Source organism: Dendrobium catenatum, unplaced genomic scaffold, assembly GCF_001605985.2.
Source record: "Dendrobium catenatum unplaced genomic scaffold, ASM160598v2 fragScaff_scaffold_1089, whole genome shotgun sequence".
NCBI classification, from domain to species: Eukaryota; Viridiplantae; Streptophyta; class Magnoliopsida; order Asparagales; family Orchidaceae; genus Dendrobium; species Dendrobium catenatum.
This window is the reverse complement of record NW_021319551.1, coordinates 622871-647409: the sequence shown is the minus strand read 5'-3', so window position 1 is coordinate 647409 and position 24539 is coordinate 622871. Positions and strand designations below refer to the sequence as shown.

The 24539-nt window shown below is 37.1% G+C and overlaps 1 protein-coding gene and 1 long non-coding RNA gene across 3 annotated transcripts; one reads left to right on the top strand and one right to left on the bottom strand.

The window, feature by feature from the left end:
- Positions 1 to 6934: 6934 nt before the first annotated feature.
- LOC110098294 lies at positions 6935 to 23925 on the bottom strand. 2 transcript variants are annotated; one of them, XM_020825070.2, is made up of 12 exons: positions 23573 to 23925; positions 21775 to 21896; positions 20682 to 21126; positions 20324 to 20433; positions 19420 to 20233; positions 18124 to 18552; positions 17538 to 17726; positions 17103 to 17330; positions 16578 to 16808; positions 16393 to 16471; positions 15648 to 15831; positions 6935 to 7730 (listed from the first exon to the last, which is right to left on the bottom strand). In XM_020825070.2, exons 1-12 carry the CDS (start codon positions 23777 to 23779, stop codon positions 7277 to 7279), a joined length of 3492 nt encoding a protein of 1163 aa, XP_020680729.1. In that variant the 5' UTR covers positions 23780 to 23925; the 3' UTR covers positions 6935 to 7276. The 2 variants fall into 2 exon arrangements, with proteins under 2 accessions (XP_020680729.1, XP_028554292.1); XM_028698459.1 differs by lacking the exon at positions 23573 to 23925 and adding an exon at positions 23168 to 23192.
- On the top strand, positions 7738 to 10519 carry LOC114580545. The gene is made up of 2 exons (XR_003701992.1): positions 7738 to 8886; positions 9060 to 10519. It is a non-coding gene; the product is annotated as an uncharacterized LOC114580545 (long non-coding RNA).
- Positions 23926 to 24539: the final 614 nt, after the last annotated feature.

Here is a 24539-nt window from a genome sequence, read left to right as displayed (position 1 = left end):
TTATTTTATAATAATTTTCTTACTGTTTTCTAAAATAATTTTGTATAAAGAAATTATTTTAATGAGTTGGTAAATGAGTTCTAGCAGGACTAAGTATAATTTCTTAGTAAAATATATTTTATTAGTCAAAATTTTTGTGCGAGTGATGTTAAAAGAGAAGATGCATTATTATGCATAGAATCTATGAGAAAGAAGGCATATAAGTTTATTAATGCTCATTCAAGTTGAGTATTGGCATGTGAATTTAGCATATAAATATATAACAATAAGCCTATTAAAAAAAATATAATAGTAATTATATCAATCAAATGCTTAGTCATAATGATAGCCACTCACTGAAAAATATTAGGAGGCAATAGTGTGTCAAAGTGGTGTTTATGTCCATGAATAATGTAAGACTAAGAAATAACTCATGAAAATATCAAATGTATAGATACATACCTAGCAAAATCTCCTCTAAGCTCCATAACCAGGGGGGGAGATCTTGAAATTTTTATTAGCACGGTGCACAAATTGATGATTTTTAATATACTACTATTTTTTGTTATTATTTTCTTTTTTTAAAATAATTCATAGTAAAATAGTATTTTAAACTTTCAAGAATGTAAGTTACTACTTATAAATTTATGTCATATATGAAAAGTTAACACGAAATTTCCTCATATATCTTTGCAGGATTTAATAATATTTTAACTAAAATACAGTGAGCACTAAAGCATAAATTAAGTACTCTATGGCTTGATAGATAAGATGTTGTCATGTGAAAGTTAAGAACTGGGTTTGAATTCTATAAGAGTCACCTTTCTTATTAGTTATAGGTAATATTTAGCTTTTAAAATAAATTGATTTAGGCCTTTTAATTGATGGGCCTTGGACCCCATTGTAGCTCTGCCCATCTCCATAACACTATCTCTTGTGTCATCCACATTGATGATAATATCAAGTATTAATATCATGTAGGGTTATCACAATATTAGATAATATAGGTGGAGTAAGTTTGTGATAACCTACCTATATGGTAAATGCTAAGCTTCAAATGAGTAAAAAGAATATAATTGGAGGTGTCAAAAATTGACATTACACGAAAACCCAACCCAAATTTTGTGGGTTAGGGAAACCCGTTTAAGAACGGGTCAGGTTCGAGTCCCTAATTTCGACCCATTTTAAATTTTAGCTCAGGTCAACCCAGAAACTCAATTTTTGCCCAAGGAACCATGCAAGTAGTCTCGTCTGTCTAATTATATGTGTATTCATAGATGGATGCTTGATTTAGGTTTATCCTAATGCGCATATTCATTATTTCATTTTAAGTCTTTAAGGCTCTCAGTCTCAGGCTCTCAGTCTCAGGCTCTCAACTCTCGCGTCTCTATCTCGCCACTTGCTTCCTCTTTTTCACCTCATTTTTTGTTTAGTAGTTTAAGGTTTCCTCTCCTCCACCTCCTACTCGAAGCTCTCCTTAGTTTCTCTATCTTAATCCTGTAGTGTGCACTTTGTGCCTCTGTGGTATTATCATTTTTACTTTTTTGAGTTTTGCCATTTAGATTTTAGGGTATTTCGCTATTTCATTTTTTATTTGTTGTCGCTATCAGTTTATTGATTTTTTTTTAACAAAAGATTTATTGAATAAAAAGGGAGGGGTACAAAGTCATCAAACTAACATCATTGGATACAAACAGTAAAGACCCAAAAAAACCAAACATAGCAAAATAATGAAGGAAATGGGACTCAGGAATGGATGCCCCCAGCACCAGCCTAGTAGCCAAACACGGACCATCCATTGGTGGCAGTAAACGATCGCAATCTATCCAACGCCAAGGCACCCAGGTTGCCAACCAGCTCAGCCACGTAGGGGAAGCGGGGCCTCATTATCGTCCATAAAACTTCCAAAAACCACGAAGAGATCACAAGAGCCAAATCACATACCATCCGTGGGTAACAGCTATACGAAAAAATCAAGCAAGCCATAACACACTGCACTCAGGTTGCCAACCTGCCAAGCAAACAAGAATAAAACCAAATCCAATTACTTATTTCCTTTCCTATTATACCTACTAACCCTCGCATTATGAATACCACGATCGGCAGAGCGACCAACGAATTCCTCCTCACTTACATGAAAATCCTCTTCATCCCCACTAGAAGGAGAAGATAAATCATCTTCTAAAATTAACCAATCTGTTTGAAGCAAAATAGATTTTTTTCCAGACATAGTCACGTGAACTTTCATTTCAGCGTTAGACAACACTGTGGGCCTCCGAAGGAGCACCTCAAAAGGGGCTTAATGGGTCAATTTTGACCCATTAAGACTTGGGTTGACCAAGTCAGAGGTTGACTTGGTCAACTCAACCTATCATGCCCATGTCTGGGCAAAATCGAGGTCAACAAACACAGAAATAGGAATATTAATAATATTAACGTTGCTCACAAAGCCTTCGGCATAAGGTAAATCCGATTGAACCTATTTAACCACGCCCAAATTAACCGAAGAGCTGGCAGCCTCCTGATACACAGGGGATAATTCTCGAATTAGGGAACGTGATGAAGCAGATTGCTCAACAAGATCACAAGGCACAATAATCCCAGTCAAACCACACGAGACAGACACATCACCCACACTAGACAAAAAAGTTATAAAATTAAAGTCACTACACAAAGCACCACCATCACTAGCACAAACCCGAGAGCCCTGAGCAACGGGCACAACCCTAGCCACAATATAATTCACTTGAGATAAAGGAACATAATTCACAGGTAAAACACCCTATGAAACCTCCACATACCCCACAAAATTTGCTACAAGGCCACAATCAACAGCAATCGCTTCAGTTGAACAATTCCCCATAGAAAGCAATGACACAGCAGGAGGGGGAGGAGAATTATTTAAAACAGAATTAACAATCAGAACTACAATAGTAGAAAAATCAAGACCCTTAGGACTCAAATTCATAAGAGCACAAACCCTTAAAACATCCACAACTTTTCCCAAAACCTGCCCATCAATGATAGGAGCAGGGATAGCAGACGATACAATCAAAGGGGGAAGTCAACACAACCTAAACTCTCAGAACCTAACCAAATACAGTTTGGATAGGACTTAGTAATATCAAGCTCCACAAGTACACGAACCAATTAAAGCCAGGAACCCGTAGAGGTAGCCGCATCTATTTTCATGGGTTTACCAAAAATTGTTCCCAAAGCATGAATAATATGAGGGGTATAGAGGTGCGGACGTAAAAGCGGAAAAGAAACTCAAACTGGGATAACAGGCGACTCAATACCAACATCTAAGCTAGGTGACCATTTCATGAGCTTCATGTAGCAATTGAAAACATGGTAGGAACAGTGACAGAAGACGCTCCAGTAGTCCAAATAATTCGCTATTTAATCAAAATGTGCGAATGATCAAGCAAAGTGATGGAAAATTCACTGTTTAATTTTAGGTTAAAGAAGAACTTGCAGATTGAATCAAGAGAATGTTTCTTAGTTGGGAAATAACCAACTAAGGAAAATTGAAAAGGGATGGCCAGTTCATTGATTTCCTGATCGAAAATCCACAGGGAAGGTAAACCATGAAACGTAGTGGTCCACAGCTCTGGAAAAACAAAGTTTGAACCAGCAAGCACCTCCAAAAATGAGCGCGAGTGAGACAATCCCCCTAAAAAACCCAAACCAGGAGCTGGTTCAAACTATGTTTTTCAAACTTTGTTTAGACGAATCGGCGCCATATCAGTGAATGTCAGAGACCAAAACGAAAATGAGAAAACTCAAAATCTAGAAAAACACAAAACAAGGATGATAGAACTTCCCTGAAAATCACCAAGGTCGTCGACACCATAAGGGGGGAGGCCCTAGCAGGGTGGGGGAACCCCGACAAAATGCCAGAGACGGAACCCTAGCTGAGGAAAAATAAGCGGAGCTGCATCTATTTTTAAGGGTTTACCAAAAATTGTTCCTAAAGCATGAAGAATACTAGGGGTATAAAGGCCTGGATGCAAAGGCAGAAAAGAAACTCAAACCGAGATAACAGGCAACTCAACACCAACATCCAAGCTAGGCGACCATTTCGTGAGCTTCATGTAGCAGTTGAACACAAGGTAGGAACGATGACAGAAGACCCTATAGTAGTTCAAATCATTCGCTAGTTTAATCAAAATGTGTGAAGGATAAAGCAAAGGGCGGTTTCATCCAATTTAAACCAGTTAGGGTTTTTGTTTTTTTTAGTTTTTGGCTTTTTGCATCGAAGGGTTTGATATGTCGGTTAGGGCATCATTTTTTTCCCATTTCTCCTTTCGAGTTTTTTAGGGTTTATATTTTTAGGGTTATTTAGTTTTGCTATTAAAGGATTGTACTCCTTGTATGTTTAGTTGGCATCACTCATCAGGGATTTTTAGGGATTTTTTAGTTATATGCAGCACCATTATGCTTTATTAATTTGGGGATTTATAAATTATATTATGTGGCAGTGACATCCGGGATTTAATGCAGACATGTAGTTAATGCAGTGTAATTGATATGTCATATATGAGCATGTTTGTGACTGAGAATATGACAATGGCCTGTGGTTATTGGCGGGGATAAATGTTGAACTTGAAATTCTTGAATCATTGAATAATTGATGTGAATTTCATCATTTATTATGCAAAAATGCTTCATCTTGTAATGTTGTATCTTATATGATGCTATCTCAAAATCTCTTGCTCTCTTTTGATTCCTGGTTCACTATTTGCTGTAACTGTTGTTATTATACAATTATATCTATTGTTGCACTCTCTGTTATACAAGCTATAACTACTATTATACATACTTTGTATAATATAGTTTAATTGGTTCACTAAATGTAGGATTCAAACACCATTCATGAGTTTTTTATTGATGAGAATGAGCAAGTTGGCATTGCTGATAATGTGGTAGAATCATTTGATGGTGTATGTAATGATGGTTCGATAATAGTAAAGAAACGTAGAAGGACGACTTCTGTTGTTTGGGATTATTTTGAGATATTTTCTACTCCTAAAAATGGTAAACAAAGGTGTAAATATAAAAAATATTGTACAGTATCTATGTGATAACAAAAATGGGGCTGGTAACTTAAGACACCACTTACAAAATTACAAGAAAAGAGATACATGTGATATAGGCCAGCTCATATTGCAAATCACTTATAACTCATCTATTTCTATGGTTGATTATAAGTTTGACTTGACATAATTTCTTGATTTATTTACTGCTTGCATCATTATGCATGATTTGTCCTTCCAATGTATTGAATGGGTGGGTGTTCGAGCACTTTTGACCTATCTTCGTCAGGATTTTTGATTGTATTAAGTAGAGTGTTTGGAATAAAAAAAAGATCTACAACAAAATATTATGACAAAGCGGAGCTGCACTTTCATAATGCTTGATAGTGCTATATACTATCGAAGGGCTTTTCTACACATAGAGTTGGGTGATTCCAACTATAAATCTTATCCTACATCTTTAGAATGGGAGAGGGTTGAGGCTATTTCTAATTTTAAGCTCCTTTCTATGACATATCGTGTGTTATATCTAGCACAAAGTACCTAATAACAAATCTTTACTTTCCATGCATTTTGACAACTTATGCAACATTGAAACATGAATTGTCAGTGAACCTTGACTAAATAAAAAAAAAGGCTTCATTTGTTGGCTATATATATTATTATGCCAATGATTATACCTGTTGTTACAGAGTGCAGCAGTTTCATGATATCGGGTATATGCTAATAATTATAGTATAAAATACAAATGATTGTACATGTTGTTAAAATGCTTACATCAATGTTACTATACATGCTTAAAATGCTTCATCTATTTTCGGCTATTGATGTTGGCAATACACGATGTTGAAGTTTATTAGATGTTGTTATTACACATGCTTTGAATGCTTCATCTATTTTTTGTGTAACTATTATTATAATGCTATTAAACCTAATTTGTTGTTGGGAACCGGCTTCATCTATTTTTGGTGTCTATTTTTTTTGCAATTGCTAGATTTTTAACTGTTTTGTTATTTTGCTTTTTTGCCTGTTGGTTGTTGTTTTTCTGAAGCCTGTTATGGCTGTTGTAATGCTATTTTTCTGGTTGGCTATCTGGTTGTTGTTGAATCTGAACTTAGAATGCTTTATCAGTTTATCTATTTGATGAATTAAGGTAAATGCTAAAATTATGAAAGCTCAAGCAATGATGAGAAACTTTCTAAGCTAAAATTGAAAGTCCTTAGATATAAATACTAATTTTATAATGTAGTATTTATAAATGTAATATTGTAAATAATTTATACACTTACTTCTAAAGTTCTAATGTAAAATTTTACCTATTGTTGTTAAATATGTAAATTTAATTATAAAATTGTTTCTTTGTTAGGTCGTGTTGACCTGAAACTGAACCAAGTCGGATTCGGGTTGAAAAAATGAAACTGAATCCTAAACGGGTGGGGTTAAGAATTGGCTTGTCAAAGTCAGGTTAGACCCGCAAACACAATTTGACACTTCTAATTATAACGATGATGTTTTGACCCTATATTGGTTATTTATGTTTTTTTGGATTAAGAATATTAATTTTCTTATAGGTGGCAAAGAGCTTAAACCTACTACATTGATGCTACATATTTAAAATTTAATGCATTTTATATGATTTTATTGAATGTGACTTTGCTGTGACTATTAATTGTATTTTAATTGTCATATTGAATGTATTATGATCTATTACATATTGGTAATTTTATTAGAATATGAAATCATCAATTGTCATGTTTGTGATTAGAATTAATTTTAATGAGTTGGGACTTGATTGATTAAGATTTTGTTTATGGCAACTTTTTTATTGCTTAAAAAAAAAAACTTAATACAAAAAGTTTGCAATGGATTATAACTTTCTGCAAGCTTATGATGAATTACAAACATTTGCTATAGACTTCTGAAAATCCATTTGCTATATGTTCTTGTAATGCAAGGAAAAAAGCAGCATAGTCAAGGAGCAATTATTACATTTGTTTATTGATTTAACAAATACTAACGCACAGAACATAACCATTATCAACAGATACAGATTTGCTTGCATTTTGACAAAGCTGCTAACATAGAAAACTACATAATAGATTTCTAGAACCTAAATTTAAATATTCAACGGACACAATTACTGTAAATTCCCTTGCAAACTTTACAGGTCCCGCACCCTTTACAGCACAGCAGCCTAACTTTATTGTCTATTTAGCATCCATTCTATGTACAAATATCATTGTAGTTTCTTCTGCTATTCAAACCAAGAATTGGTACCATGAGCCATGAACTTGCAAGGAGACTTTGGCCATAATAATCAATACCTCTGCAGCTCTCACCACTCTATCTAATAACATAGCAGCTCCTACCTTCTGCAGAATCCCTTGTGCCAGTCTCCGCCCGCGATGTCCGGTTCCGGCGAACAGAACAGCTCGGGTCGCCAAATAGATGGAGCGGTTTACCTTTCTGAACACTGGGTCTTCATTGTCTAAGCTCTTCTTTAGTATGCTCGCCATCAGCTGCTTTCTGGTTGAAAGTTTTTCTTCTGGGAATGAGTTAGCTATTGTTTCAATGATTTCTTCAATGCCGATGTCGGGTACATTGTCAAGAAGCTCGGAAAGACTCTTTACAGAGTTGGATATTATTGTATCCAGTTCTGATAAAGAGGGTACTAAACTCTCACTGATGACAATTTGACGGAGTACCAAGATACTGCATGTGAAAATATAAATTAGTCAATTCACATTGTGAACTCTGTTGAAATTGATTAATTAAATGCTGATGATAGTACTCTGTAATCTAGACTACAAATAATTATAAAGATGTGCCAAGATGAACAAAATATTTCAATAGAGTTATGCAATATGTCATAACGTCGTCAAGAAAAAAAAAGAAAAAAAAAAAAGAAAGAGAGATGTATTGTTTAGAGAATTTGGGCACGACCAACACTAGAAAGGAAATATACCAATAAAATAGGTTTAAGTGTTGAAAATATTAAAAAGAAAAGCAGTGTAGAGTAAAAGGTAACATGGATGGATAAGATGCTAAAAATTTGCTCGAGATATGATTATCATATCATGCAACAGGAGGAAATATTGAAGAATAGCAAATTCATAAAACTAACAACAAATAGTTGAGAGAAGATAAAAATGATTATGATTATAATGATCCAGAATATATGTCTATATACTTCGTGGTGAAATCTCCATAGAATAATACAAAAGTTATAACATCATCAAAGAAAGTAAAAGAGTTTTATTAACAAAGAGCACTTCGATATCACACATTACAATTGTACGCTACTGCTTTGGCATCAAATTTGATGGTCTCTCTCCCTCCCTACCTCTCTCAACTTCCATCACACTCATTCTCATTGTTCATCCTTCCATCGCACATCCAATAACCTCTCTCAGCCATAGTCCTCACTTTATAGCCTCTCTCTCTCTCTTTCTCTCTCTCTCTCTCTCTCTCTCTCTCTCTCTCTCTCTCTCTCTCTACCCCCCTCTTTTCTTAGACACCCTTATGATGAATTCTCTGTCTTCGTCGGTCTTCCACCTATCTTCCACCCCTTTCTTTTGGTAGCCCTTACACTCATTCTCCTTGTTCATCCTTCCAACACACATCCACTTGTCTCTCTCCCTATTCCACCTCTCTCACTATGCATCCTCACTGTGATAGCCTCTCTTCCCTCCCTCTCTAAACCATCCTTAAGCTCACTCTTCCTTTGTCTCCTCTTTCTCTTTGGGCCACCACTCACACTCATTCTCCTCTTGCTTCCCTCCCTCAACTGCCTTTCCTCTTTAAACTATTCATCCTCACTCTTATGATTTCTCTTCTTTTCTCCACTATAAAGCATAGATATAGATAGGTAGTCATGGACTCAGCACGGCAGATATGCAATGACATGAAATATTTGTTAAAAGTTGCACATAACATTCTCCTCTTGCTTCCCTCCCTCAACTGCCTTTCCTCTTTAAACTATTCATCCTCACTCTTATGATTTCTCTTCTTTTCTCCACTATAAAGCATAGATATAGATAGGTAGTCAAGGACTCAGCACGGCAGATATGCAATGACATGAAATATTTGTTAAAAGTTGCACATAACATGTTATAAACACAATGATTATTAATATAAAACAAAAGATTTAAAGTACTTTTTATTAAAGAAATCGAAAGATGAGGTATGATATCATATACATATATCTTACACTTTATCAGAGCATGTCAAAGTTGTGTTCGTGTTCGACACAAAAACATAAAGCATTTATAAGTGTCTGTGCTTCATAGTTATCCACCTTCTTAACAAATTTAATGCTCGCTCACTTCCATTTCTTTAATTCCTCTCTTGGCCACCCTCATAACCACCCCCTCCCTCCTTTAGAGTATGTCAAAGTTGTATTTGTGTTCAACACAGAAGCATAAGGCAATGGAAGTGTTTGTGTTTTATAGTTCTCTTGCTTCCCTTCCTCTTTGTGAACACAGAACCCTTCATTTCCCTTGCTTCCCTTCTTCTATAAAAACCCTTGCCTTTCTTAACATTCTTATCCCTCCCTCCCTTCCTCCATCTATCTCTTAACCACCTTTATTCTCATTCTTTACTTGCTTCCCTTCCTGTCTCAGCCACCCTCACTATACTTATTCTCCTCTTGATGCCCAACTTCCCACACCCTTGCCTTTCTCACTATTCATCCTCACTTTGATGATCTCTCTCGCTCCTTATGTCTCGCAAATACCCTTATGCTCACTTTTCCCTTGCATCCCTTCCTCTCTCAACCACCCTCATACTTGTTCACCACTTATTTCCCTACTTCCCTTTTCTCCTTATCCCCTCACTTTGATGGTTTCTCTCCCTCAACCCCTTTCTTGAGCACCCCATACTCACTGCCCCTATCTCCCTCTTTCCTCAACCCCTTTTCCTCTCTCACCATTCATCCTCATTATGATGGTCTCCCTATCCTTCCATCTTTTAGACACCCTCACTTCCCTTATCTCCCTACTTCCTCAACCCTTTTCCTCTCTCACTATTCATCCTCATCATTATGGTCTCCCCATCCTTCCCTCTTTTATACACCCTCATGCCCATTCTTCCCCTTACTCCCTTCATCTCTTGCTCCACCACTCACTCTCCTCCTACCTCCCTCCTTTGTCAACCCCTTTTTCCATCTCATTATTAATCCCCACTTTGATGGCCTTGCTCCATCCTTGCCTCTCCTAGATTCCCTCATGCCCACTTTTCTCATATCTCCCTTCCTTTTCACAACCCTTGACCATTAATCCTCACTCGGATGGTTTCTCTCCCTACCCCTTTCACCCCCTTTTCCTCTTTATTCATCCTCATTATGATGATATCTCTCACTACCCTTCCGTCTCATAGACATACTCATGGCCACACCTGCAAGAAATCCCTTCTCTCTTGCTCACACCACTCACGCTCCTGCTACCTCCTTCCTTCAACATCTTTTTCTCTCTCATTATTCATCCCCACTTTGATGATTTTTCTCCATCTCTCCCACTCTTGATGGTATTTCTCCCTCCCTTCCTCTCTTAGACACCTTCATGCCAACTAATTTTCCTCTATCTCCCTTCCTTTCTTCCTCACCTAGCTCACACTCCTCCCGTCTTTCTCCTTTCTTCAACACCTTTTTCTCTCTCATTATTCATCCAAACTTTGATGGTCTTTCACTATCCCTCCCTCTATTAGACACCTTCAGGCCCACTTTTCCCCTATCTCACTTCCTCTCTTGCTCACCTAGATCACTCTCATCCCGCCTTTCTCCTTTCTTCAATACGTTTTTCTCTCTCATTATTCATCCTAAAGTTGATCTTTCAACATCCCTCCCTCTCTTAGACACCTTCATGGCCAACTCTTTTTCCCCAATCTCCCTTCTTTTCTTTCTCACCTAGCTCACACTCCTCCCGTCTTTCTCCTTTCTTCAACACCTTTTTCTCTCTCATTATTTGATGCATGCAAATTTTATTTCAATTTTATTTTGAACTTTATTGTAATTTGAATTTTATGTTTTTGTCTTACCCTATGATGGAAGGCAACCAATGATCATGTGTAGGTTGTGCTCTTGGACATGCTATGCCTTTGGTGTGCTAGTTTCTTTGGTGGCAAGGCATATGGGCTAACTTGGTTTGTCCCAAGCTCCTTGGGTTGGGCTTGGTTATTTCGGGTTTTGCTGCCTTGAATTGATGGCTACTGAGTTATGTTTCCTTTTTCAGCTCATTATGGCTGTCCAGGTTCATTTCCCTTGTTTACCTTTTCATTTCCTCTGCCTGCCCAGTTCTTTCCCCTGGTGTTGTCCGTTCGTTTGTTGTGTCCCGTATCCCCCTTTCATGTGCTGCTCCATCCGGCTGCCTGTTGGCCTTTTGCCTCCCCTTTTTTGATTGGTTTGAGTGTGCGGCTGTTTAGCTCCCTTTCTTCTCCTATAAATAGAGGTTGTTTTGTAACATTTAGGAGCAGATTTTGGTGAGTGAAAATTACTTAAACCTGAGGGTTTTCTTCTTGAACAGCTTGCGAGCTTTATCCACTTTCTTTTCTCCTCTCTTTGACTTCTTCCCAGGCTCTTATCTACTTCTTCTCTCCACAAGTTTCCACCGCATTTGTATCTTTCTTCTAAAGCTTTTGAAGGTGTTGTTGGCCGGTTTGGTAGCATTTGCCAGAGGAGTTTATGGTGGACGTTGGCCCAAAGTTGCTGTGGTAGACCACTGGTTTGCATATCTTTGAGCACTAATCATTTTTCTACTATTTTGATGCATGTGAGGTGACCATTTGCTGGTTGTTCTGAGGGTAGTTTATTTTATTTTTATTTTGGTTTTCATTTATTGTCTAACTTTCGTTTGTTTTAAGATTTTATTAGTGTTGGCTTACTAAATTATGAATTGAGAAAAGTTCTTGCCTTAGTGTTCTCCTTTTGGTTTTCTTTAATCTATTTGTATGCATCATTATTCATCCAAACTTTAATGGTCTTTCACCATCTCTCCCTCTCTTAGACACTTTTATGCCCACTTTTCCCCTATCTCACTTCATCTCTTGCTCACCTAGCTCACTCTCCTCCCGCCTTTCTCCTTTCTTCAATACATTTTTCTCTCTCATTATTCATCCAAACATTGATGGTCTTTAAACATCCCTCACTATCTTAGACACCTTCATGCGCACTTTTCCCCAATCTCCATTCCTCTCTTGCCCACCTAGCTCACTCTCTTCCTGCCTTTCTCCTTTCTTCAACATCTTTTTCTCTCTCATTATTCATCCTAACTTTGATGGGCTTTCACCATCACTCCCTCTCTTACCCCTCTCTCAGAAACCTTCATGTGCACTTTTCCCCTATCTTCCTTCTTTCTCTCTTGCTCACCTGGCTCACTCTCTTCTTGCCTTTCTCCTTTCTTCAACACCTTTTCCTCTCCCATTATTCATCCTAACTTTGATGGGCTTTCACCACCCTCTCTCTCTTACCCTCTCTTAGACACCTTCATGCGTACTTTACCCCTATCTCCCTTCTTCCTCTCTTGCTCACCTAGCTCACTCTCTTCTTGCCTTTCTCCTTTCTTCAACACCTTTTCCTCTCCCATTATTCATCCTAACTTTGATGGTCTTTCACCATCCCTCCCTCTCTTGTACACACCCTCATGCCCACTCTTCTCCTATCTCACTTTCTTCTCTCAACCACTTTTCTCTCCTACTATTCATCCTCACTTTAATAGTTTCTCTCATTACCTCCCTCTCTTAACACCCTCATGCCCACTTTTCCTCGATCTCCCTTCCTCTCTTGCTCACTCCACTCCCACTCCCTCCTGCCACCCTCCTTCCCTCAATTTCCTTGTCCATTGCTCCTTATCCATCTTTGCTCTAACAGTTATCTCCCACCTCTCAAACATCCTTGCACCTTGCATGCTCCTTGCTCCCTTACCTTGCTCCCTTGCTTTATGGGCAAGTCAAACACAATGATTTAAGCAATTCGTTTAGGTATCATAAGATAAAAGCATATAATATGGATCAAGCACTAATCTATTGACCTCTCTATCCCTCCCTATTTTGTCCACCGTCACACAAATTCTGTCAACTCATTTTATTCATCCTCACTCTATGGGCCTTTCTCCCTTTCTATCTTTTCCACGATCACACTCATTCTCCTCATGCCTCTCTCTCTATTCATCACAACTTTGGAAAGGACCTGCAAGCTCACTGTTCTTTTACTTCTTTCCCTCCCTCTGCTTACTCTTGTCATTCTCTCTATTTGCCTCACCTTACCAAGGGCACCCTCTAACCACAAAATCAACTACATAGAGTCTCAAACTTTAAAAGTTGAAAGAAAATTTCAATTGTGTATGAAATTCATCTAGATATCATAACTAGAAAGTAGACAACTAGAATACATGGATTGATCGCCATATCTATAGGTCTCCCTACATCCCTATTATCTTGCTCACCTTAATCCTATGTTGCACTGATACACCTATTTATGAAGGCGTGTTGTATCCGATACACGGATACGCCTCCGTTACTCCACCGATATGTGTCGGATGCGCCAAAGACATATCAAATTAAAATACTATTTAATTTCAAAAGGACACGCGTATCCGATACATGTGTCCGTTGAAAACAAAAAGAAATCTGAAAAAAAAAGATGCGTCGTATTTACTTCCACGGCTGCGAGCAACGTTCTCTCATTTCCGAGATGGATTTGAGTCTCTTGATGATATGAGAATATTAGAGATTACTAATCTTTCACTTGATGAGCCTGAATTAAAATCTATGATATTTATTGAAGATGATATAGAAGTAAAGACAAACCACTGAAGAAGCTAATCATATCATTCATTCTATTGAATAGTTGAAACTTTATGTGCTAGACAATTTATGTTTATGCTTTCGTTGTTGTACTAGACATTTAATGCTTACTTATATTTTGATATTATAAGCTACAAGGCTACAAATGATGTTGTTGTCATTTTTTTTTGTAATTTCAAATATTATGCTTTGATTGTTTTCTTAATTTTTATGTATGATTTATAAATTATGATGTCGTATCCGCACCGTACCCGTATCCTGTATTTTTAAAAATTGACGTGTCCCGTATTCGTATCGTGTCGTATCCGTGTCGCCGTATCGGTATCGGTGCAACATAGCCTTAATCATTATCCTTGTGCCTCCCCGCTATTACCAAACATTGTCTTGCTTCCCTCTCAATTCACCTACACTATTTATGCCCCTCCCACTAAATTATTCTTAATTATATGTATTACGCATCCAATCTATTAGACTCTATCCTTTCCTCCATAATCCATCCACCCCTCATATTCATTCTCCTTCTGACTCACCTATTCCTTTTGCCTGACATAGCCATCTTTCAATTCATCATCAACTCTAGTCACACTCCCTAGCTACACACCAACTGATTTATTGATGCAATAAAAAAAAACTATGGCGTACTAGGTATGCAAATAATCGTTTCCTTTCTTTAAAACTAAAGACACCTTACAACTTTAAATAAAAGAACACAACAATACTATATGACTAATCAAGTCTTACAACTTTTGAGAAGAAAGATACAATGGAATGGTAACTTGTGGAGAGAAGAAATATATTAGAAGTTCCGAGATGAAATAATAAAGGGGAAAGGGAAACAAGGCTAGCTCACAAGCTAGAATAAAACCTGCAGGTTTTCTTTTCCAAAAATCACTACATTTCACTCCTCTAAAATAGCCACAAACAACCCCTATAAATAGGAAAGAAAAGGAGGCCAAAATCCATGCTCAGCCGCCCACTACAGCCAACTAAAAGGAAAAAGAAAAAGGCAACATTAAATGCACAGTAGAAGCCCAACCGAGCAACCAAAAATTGGGAAAGCCAAGGGGCATCAGCAGGAACAAGATAGCCAGCAAGGGGAACCGGGAAAAGTAAACCGAATAGCCCAGCAAGGGAAACTGGGAAAAGCAGGGAGCAGGAATCGAATAGCTGAAACCAAGGAAAACCGAGAAAGCAGTGAGAGCAGGAACCGAACAACCAAAAGCAAGAAAAATAGAGAAAAGGAAGGGGGGGCATTGCTTACATCTTTTATATGCTAAATTTAATAGTGGAAATTAACTTCAACTTTGTAGGTAATTGCTTTTAATATATATATAAATTAAACTTCAATAATTAAGCACCCAAAATTTAATGGTCTCTCTTGCAGCGCTCACACACTATCTCACATGTTCCTAATTATATGGTTTGATCACCAAAACTATTGGTCTCTGTCTCTCTCTCCCTCCTTATCTTGCCTCCATCATATTAATTATCCTCATGCCTCACTCCTTCCATTGGTCATACCTTCGAAAGTTTAAGGCACTCCAAGGCTGCAAGGTTTTTTGTTGCTTGTGTTTGGTTTAAATTTTTTTTATAAATTCTTCTAAACTGAAATCCCACACAATTAAACACAATGCAATGGAAACGCTATAATAATAATAGCACATCATGGAAGCAGTAAATATATAAAACAAATTAGCATGTGAAAGCTAAGAATATATAAATGAGATTAACAAACTAAATACAAAATAATGTACGCCATTGTAGGAACAAATGCAACACAATACAAATAGAAATACTTAGTTTTTTCATTCACATTCTTATAAAAATTGTTACCTTGTGGAAATGACAATAATTTGTTGAAGTTGGCTCTGAAGAGACCTCAATCGTAACACATTCAGCTTCAGAGTTTCAGGTACTGTATCGGTAATCAGTCCTTCCACGCTGCTTGCAAGCCTCAACAAGCCAAGCCTCAACAATACATCAAGTTTTTCACCAGTGCATTCTGGTTGTCCATCAACTGCTCATACAGATAAAGAATGAATATGAATAAATGGAATCCAATCAGTTGCTAGATGTTACGAGCATATTGCAAATACAATGCTTCTTTGCTGTAAACAGCCTAGAAATCAATTAAAAAATGATCAAAAGAAACATATATTAGAAACTGCATTGCAGATCCATAACTCATTGTTTTTATTAACACCGCAGAAAGCAATTGAAATGGATTCATGTAAATAAAAAAAATGGAGGTATATATAATCAAACTTGTCCTTAATAAACACACATTTTTGATAATTTTCAAAGCTTTTTAACTGGCTCATATGAAAAATGGTCTGATGGTAATTGGAGCATATCTGAACGATAGTTCAAGGGAAGAACTACTACAGCCAACCCAAATATCATTTGCAGAGCTGTACCCCATCCCCATTTCCACATAAATACAAACCAATCCCATTTACTTCGTTCAAACGGAGAGAAAAAAAATCATCTTTGGTTCAAGAAAATCAACTGAACTGGATAAGAACTAAACTATTGTGAAAAGACAGGTTATTTCAGGGACAAGGACTCTTATATGCACCTGGTGCTTCAGCAGAAGGCTCCCTATGCGCCAAAGGCATTTTTCCACCTGTTCGAAGAGAAGTAATCGGAGGAAGAGCCTGCCGAGAAGATAAATAATAGTTAATAACTCCACATAAAAAAAAAAAACAACGTAATCCAATAGATGTATTTGAAGATAATTTAATATGTAAAAATGGTTCTTACATGACTCTCAGCCAATAGAGAGAGAGAATCAACATATTCATTCCATTCTTCATCTGCAATGTTTTTCAAAGGTGATAGCCACAGTTTCGTTAGAGTGAGTGTGTCAGCAGCAGCAGAGGGTGGACCATAGCGTTCATCAAATGCCTTCTGCAGGTATTCCAAACCAGCAGAGCCCTTTATGATTGGTTCTATCATCTGAATACGTGCCTTGCTAATTTCCTTTTTCAGAGCCTGGCAAGCAGAAGGATGGAGAGTCTTAAAACAAGCATACAAGTAATTTTCTAGCACAAGCACAAAAACAGTAACAATTCGGGAATAGCAGAAAAAGCAAGGAAATGAAATCAGCAAAATAACATCCCACGAATACAAAAGGTATTGTATCCTCATTGAGATAAACGCCAAGTGGGGTGGCTAAGAAAGAGAGGTGTAAGTAAGGTATTATGAAGCACATAAGTAGAAAGAGGATAGTAGGAAAATTGAAAAAGAAGCTCCAATAAATCCATAGATTAAGTACAAAGGAATTACCTGGATCTGGTCCAGAACAAAGCGAAGACCCTTAATCATGGAAATAGTAAAAGTGCTTTCTTTTTCACAATCAGATTGAGCAATTGAAGCCAATTTTTTTAATAACTTCTCATGAGACTTTTTCAGATCATCCTCATTTGCGGGAGCAGACAATTTCCGCAATGTAAGTAGAGCATACTCCAAAATCCTTCCAAGATAATCTCTATCACGAGTTCCTAACTCGATCACCTAAATAAATAAAAGAATAAATATATTTATGAATAGACAGCAATACTGCAAAACTTCCCAACTACCGTGAAGCTTATCAACACTAAAATTTAATCACAATCATGCTTAAGAGGGTATATATTTCCGAAATAATTATTATAAATATAAATTGCATTAAGTTCCAATAGATAATTATTAGATAAGAGGGATTCCACATTGCATATTTACCTGGGATAAAATATCAATATCTATACTTTCGTGAATCTCTTGCTTCCAGCTGAGAGGAGCCATCTCACTTAGTTCATCCCGCACCTCTTTTACAAGTCCTATGATACGACCATAGTCAGGAGAATCTTCCTTCATAGATTGCATAACCTCATCCCAGAATGCCTTCTCCATGGTCTCCTTAACTTTTGACTGCAAGATGAAAGTGAACAACAGCTGAGAGCAGGGACATGAGACGCTAAAAACACCCAAATTCAACAAAATAAAATAGGCACTCAGTATCGTAAAATGTCAACGACAAAGGAAAGTGAAATCCATTCAGTTAAGTTATGGAATTCTTATTTCAGTCAACAGGTTAACTTCAGCAGTTAACTATTGTGGAAGGCTTCTTAAAAAAATGGTAAAACTAGCCGTTAATCTTCAATTTTTATTGTTGAAAGAAGCTAAATTCAATCCCGGTCAAGTTTATCAATTTATCCATCTTTAAATTGTAGAATGTCCTTTCTTAAGTCTCTACCGCACATTGTTATTATATCTAATCATATGACTGCATGTCTCAATGCCGATCAAGAAATTTTAAAATACAAACCTTGATGCTGCTTCCAATTGCATTTTGGACATCCAGATCATCAGCAAAACTACTTTGATCATTATGAACAATCTCATTCACAAGAAGCTCATTGTCAGAAGGTAGCTGCCCAGCTGTTGTGGAACTTGAATGAGTACTTGGAAGTGGTTGCAATGAGGTGCGTCCAAACAAAGAACGAGCAACATGTTTGGAACCCCTTTTCTCAATAAAATGTTCCCTGGAGACAGAATCCACCACAGATTTCACTGATGAATTGGAGCCATTTGGTGATGAAAGCTGAGCAACATGACCAACTAAAGGGGTACCACTCTCCTTTGCTTCAAAGAATCTAGACCTCGTCTCAGACAATGCACACTCCATCCGTAGAAGACCTTCATTTCCACTCAAATGCTCCACTTTCTCTCTAAGAAGTTTTTGATCTTCAGCCACCTAAAAAGTAGATTAATAATTGCAAGGTAAATTAGAAAAGATGATACTCGACAACAAATGAAAGGAACAAAAAGAAGCTACATCAACACAAACTGGATATAAAAGAGAAACAGAACTCTGTCCCAGGGTAAAATTACACATGTTGACGACCTCAACTATCTGAGTTCTCATATAACTCAAACAAGCGTAACATCTAATAAAAGCACTATTAATAGGGGAACCTAAAGAAACAGTGTAAGGCCAAAAAAGATATATTATCTAAATTAAAAATAATGCATAAAACAATTAAAAATAATGATTTTGAATCTGTATAACTTATGTATGAAGTCAACACGTAATATAATAGCTTAGTTTTCTATTCTATTCAACCATGAAAGCCAGTGAAATTTTAAATTTTGAATTCAAAGAGTTGGTTATTTTTTCAATTAAATTTCTTATTTTGGCTTACCTTCCAAATCAAATGACATAGCTGGGCTACTTTCTGTATGGAAGTTCGAATGCTATATTGTAATAGTAGTTCTAATTCGTTCACATTACAGGTTTTAGCAGTGTAAGGGTTGGTTGGCCAAAAAACAATGCAATACACAGCACAAAAATGGCAGAGCATATTTGAACGGAAGTATTTGTCCCCAGTTGCCATAAACATGGATATTGAAGGCCTCTGCCTATTTAAAAATTGGATTCATCGCTTGGATTTTCTTTTATTTTCCCAATTTGCTAAATTAAAGTTAAGAAGAGAGAGTGTGGTCATTCATCAAAAGGAGGATAAAAAAAAAAAATGGTGGTGTGGTTGTATTTTTTATAACCATAATAGAGAGACTAAAAACAAAATGCCAAATATAAAAACTTAAGTAGTCAGATAAGCACCTGTTTTTGAATAGCCCTCATGTCATGGCTTAGATTAATTGCCTCTCCTTCAGAAGTCAGCTTGCATGTTTGCATCATTGAGAGTTCAAGCTGGCAGGCCGCTCTGACAAGATCATCTTCAAGCAGCCGAGCATCTTTAACTTTCCAAACAACAAAACAATAGAGATAAGAACGCCACACAGCATCAAAAATTAACAGCTGCTTTCTAAAGGTATTTTCTGGAGGAGATTGAGTTGCAGATTGTTTGTGATTCTCTGAATCATGTAATAGAACATCTGGTGATGGAAGCTTCGACATAAGAACACTATTAGTGCCATCCAAGATGACCTTGATTAACAACTCGAACTCTCGAGTCAAATCCGCAGCTGCCCTAGAAAGTGCCACTTCACGCTCACCATGTTCGCTGAAAACAGCATTTGGATGCCCCAAAATCATATAAGCGCAGAGAACTGCCCTCATTGGATACCTGGACAATTTACCTGCTCCAGAACTTGAAATCTTAGCAGAGCACTTATTATCCACCACTCTACTCTTTTTACCAGGTGGTGTTCTTTTCCTTGGAGATGATAAGCGCTTAAGCAGATGATCTATGTTTTCAGGATTAGATGAACTAGATGGCTGATAGAGTAAGAAACGGCTTTCAAACCGATCAAGCAAAGCTTTTACAGTCTGAAGTGTTGCGGCAGATTCTATAAGATGTGCGAGCTGCTCGAAAGGCATAGTCTTGACAGTATTCTCATTGATACCCAGTGCAATGTATTCTTCAGCTAAAGCAAAGGTAGTCCTTTTACATCTCACAAACTGTCTCCAGAACCTAAATGGCCACTCAAACGTGAAATTTTTTTTTTTTTTGGTGACACCTAAAAGAGAAATCCTAAAGAAAACATATAGCCAGAAGCCTCACCAAGCTAACTTTCTCGAAAGAAGATCGCCATGTCTGATCCAATTTACACGAGCAGCAGCATTATGTGCATTACTTCTCAATCTTAAGTGCTCTGCACGCTGTCGTTTTGCCTGCTTGCCATCATGGTCCATAAGAAACAAGATAAGCAATATCTCAAATGAATATATCAGAGGATCAAAACATCAAATAGCCACTCCAATGCCCACCCCAACTCCCAAAACCCAGCTCAACACCCACCCACACACACACACTCCCAAAAGAACCACCAAGATACATCCACACAAACGTTTAAATTAAAGAAACAATTAAACAAGCAAAACAAACAGACAAACACCAGCTAAAACAACTATCTTCATACCCTCTGGAGACGACTTTCCAGCTGCTCTTTCATTTTTCTCCTCTCACTTTCTCTTTGGCACCAAACAAATTTGGCTACCCTGCAAGCTTGCATTACTCTAGCTTGTGCTCGTGACTTCTCTGCTTCCAGCAACATCATCCGCTTCCTCTCAGCAGCATACCACTTTTGGGAGATAGCTGAACGAATGCACTCTTTGTACTTATTCTCTCGTGCGGTTCTCTGCAACAAGGATCTGGCTTTTCTCTCCTTGATCACAGCTCGTTTTTGCATATGAGCTTTAAGAAGTCGCATCCGATTTGCCTCAGCCTGTTGCACCCGGGATTCGACCCTAGAACCCAACTCTTCACGTTGCTTTTCAAAGCGCATCTCTACACTACATTTAGCAGCTTGCCTTAGCTCATCCAGCCGAGCTAAACGCATCTGTGCATTTGCTAAAAGGTTCAACCTAGAAAACATAAAAAATTCTTCAATATGAGAATAACATTCAATGAAGCTATCTTTTTATAAATTAAGACAAATACCTATCGTCTAACAGTCAAATTAGAATTGGGAACAATTGTTAACGACAGTTAAGCTCATAACATTCATTCATTATGAGCTATAAGCTCATAACATTCATTCATTATGAGCTAGAAATAAGATCCCTGCATAGGCAAAGCAGGAAAAGAGGAATAGAAAGTTCCAGCATCTCCATTACAGGGCATGGGCTCACCTCATATAATACTGTATCAATGCTAGAAAATAAAATCTAATTATAATAACTACTTAATTCATAATTTATTTTCACTTAAATTAGATAGTATTCAGAACAATTATAAAAAACTAAGGAAGATTCAGGATTCCACCATCAAAATTTCAGTAAATGAAATATAGCCTGCACATTAAATCCTAGCCCCAACCAATATCTCAAAAATATACCATACTAGAATAAAAGGTTCATAATCCACAATAAACTAAATTATAATTAAAACATTAGGGAATCCTAAACAAAAAACCTAGTAAGTTATCATGTTGGATAACAAAACTAGGAAAAAAAAAAGACAAAGCATTTTATATAAAAAAAGAAAAAGAAAAGATGATTTGTAAGTATAACCTTTTTTGCTCGGCTGCATTAAGCTTTGCCTCTAGCCGCTGACCGGGATCTTCTTCTTGAGATGACCAAGACGGACTCCTTGGTTTTGGCCTAGCTTTGCTTGACAACCACTCATGAAATTGCTGTTCAAATATTATTACAAGTTAATATGCAGCATGTACTTTGAAATGGTTTTGTGCAAGAACATGTAGAAAACAGAAGAATAGAAAAACATACAGCATCTTCTACAAATTTAAAACTAAACAAAATGTTTAACAACAAAAAACAATGAACATTGAACTAGCGCTTGCCATCCTGCCTCCCCAAAAGCAAATCCACAAACACTATCATAATGATAATTTATGCACTTTCTGTAAGTATTCATATAGATGCATTTGCAACTAACTATGAGAAGAAAATTAACTTGCACCATAAGCCAAACACAACTCTTAAGTCTTAACAAAGTACACCAATAAAATGTTATTTTCCATGGAAGTGTGGTAAGTTGCAGCCTCTATGCAATCCAAACGAAGATCAATCCTAAAAAATTTCAAGGGCTTATAAAACAACTTCCAAGCATTCTAGAAATAAATTGCAGAATGAGAACCACAAGGAAAGCAAAAACTTTCAGACGCTCAAGACCGAATGCAAGTGACCTTAAAGATAAACTGAAGACAATTGCCTTTCAATTTACCTTATAGCAATTGAAAAACCAATGGGCAGGAAAGGACATGCTCATGCCAGCTCAAGCCAATGGTAATACAAAGTTGAAACACTATAGTTGTACATTTTATATGCATCATAAGTCATTACCAGAAAACCCATCGAATATATGCGGAGAAGCTGCATACTTGCTAACGCTATTCAATCATACTTAACAAAGATATTAGTATGAGAGGAAATGGGAGGATAACCCCCACCTAGAGAATAAAAATTCTCCAGAGAACATAAGAAAACCACGGACAAAATCCGACAAGAGAACTTGAGCTTTAGGGTATAGGCAACTCTTTTTTACATAGAAAGGATCGTTGGCAGGTAGAAGGCCTTCGTTCACAAAATCTACATACACGCTACATCGTTTGATAGAGAAGATTCCTAAAGAAAACTAGGAATCAAATATCAAGAAACCCGCAAGTTTTTAAATTGAGCTAAATTAATAAGAAACGGGTTAAGAACATTAAATTTAAAAACTTGAGGCCGAAAATTGAAAAGCTTTAACACCGAAAAACAAAACTCTGGAACCTTGCAAATGCAATCAAGCTGTCAATTAAAAATTAGTTGAATTAATTGAATAAATGGATGAAAATTACTAACAACAAAAAGCAAAGCCATCCACCAAAAAGAAGATATTAGCAACTACAGGAAGAGACAAAATTCAACAAGAATAAACCACAAACATATAAACTCAACTTACAGGCAACGATTATTATTCCTGCGAGAGTGGGTTGAGGGAAAGGCAAGAATTTTTCAAAATCAACATAAAACAAGCCATGAAAGTTCCCAGGACAACACCAACACGGGAGAAATGAAAAACAAGCATGATAATACCAGCAGGTCTAATAAATCATTCAATCTATCACTGAAAGAAAATCGAATTGCCCCTAGACCGGTCAAGAAAAAGGACAAGGCTTTAATCCAACGATCATCAACCCTATAAAGGGAGATAAAAACAGAAAAAAAAAAGCCAAAAAAGAATCTCAAGATGAAAGCACCGACATTAAAAACAAACAAACAAAATATCATCAAATTCCAAACAGCCCACGTCTAATACCAAGTCAAAAATCCAGGAAACAAACAAGCGGAACTATTATAAACACACCCGCCTACGGAGTTCGGCTTCCTTGAGCTTCGCCTCGATCTCCTCCACGCTCGAAGGTGGGCTGCTCCTGCACTCGAGCAACCTCTTCCGGATCCTCCTCGGCACCTTCACCGGAGTCGACGAAGAAGGCTCCCCAACCGAGAAATCCAGCGCGATCGCGGTGGCCCGGCCCCCCTCCGGCACATCCACACTGCCCGCCGCCTCCATCAAATCGATCCGACAAAGAAGAAGCAAGCAACCACCCCCGCGGCTGAAAAGAGGGAAAGAGAGATAAAAACTGAGTTTGGTGAAGAATTGTGTGAGGGAAGACGAAAGGGGGCAACGAAAGGGAAGCAAGCACGTATCTTTTGATCCGACTCTCCCTCGAATGTATATAATAAAACGGAATTTATCTAATTTAATTAAAAATTAGTCGTTATCAGTCATTTTTTAATCGTGTATTATACGCATCTTGCTTTTTAACTTTTCCTGAAATAAATTGAGAACGGCTTTAGCCAACGGACAGGCGAACTAAAGAGAACCTTCCCATCATTCTTAAGGACATGCTATCTTTTTACGAGAATACCCTCGGACGGGAGACATTGGGACCATGCCTCATGGTAAAGTGGCCTGATAGTGGGACGTTATCAAAAGAGCCGTTGGATGGTTGCGATAAAACTAGAATTTATAACGCAAAAAAGCAATGAACATATGTAAAACAGTAAAAAAATTATTTATATATCAAACATCTGAAATTTAATATGGCAAAATTTTAAGAAGTATCATCAAAATTTAAATTATGTGAAGGAGCATAATTTTATAAAAATTTAAACATAGTCAAATTAGCCAAATGTACGCCAAACGACAATCCAATTTCATTATCTCTCCACATATGCCAAGATAAATTATCTTGCAAATGTCTAGTGAGAATATCCATAACAATAACAAATTAAAAGTATACACCAAAATCAAATTATATAAGAAATGT

Bases quoted from the DNA above. Each gene is read 5' to 3' on its own strand.
- LOC110098294 (XM_020825070.2), bottom strand. From the start codon at position 23,779: ATGGAGGCGGCGGGCAGTGTGGATGTGCCGGAGGGGGGCCGGGCCACC. The intron at 21,897-23,572 runs GTGTGTTTATAA...ATATTTGAACAG, and splicing joins AAGCCGAACTCCGTAGGCGG to CAATTTCATGAGTGGTTGTC. The intron at 17,727-18,123 runs GTTTGTATTTTA...TTCATCTTGCAG, and splicing joins CAATTGGAAGCAGCATCAAG to TCAAAAGTTAAGGAGACCAT.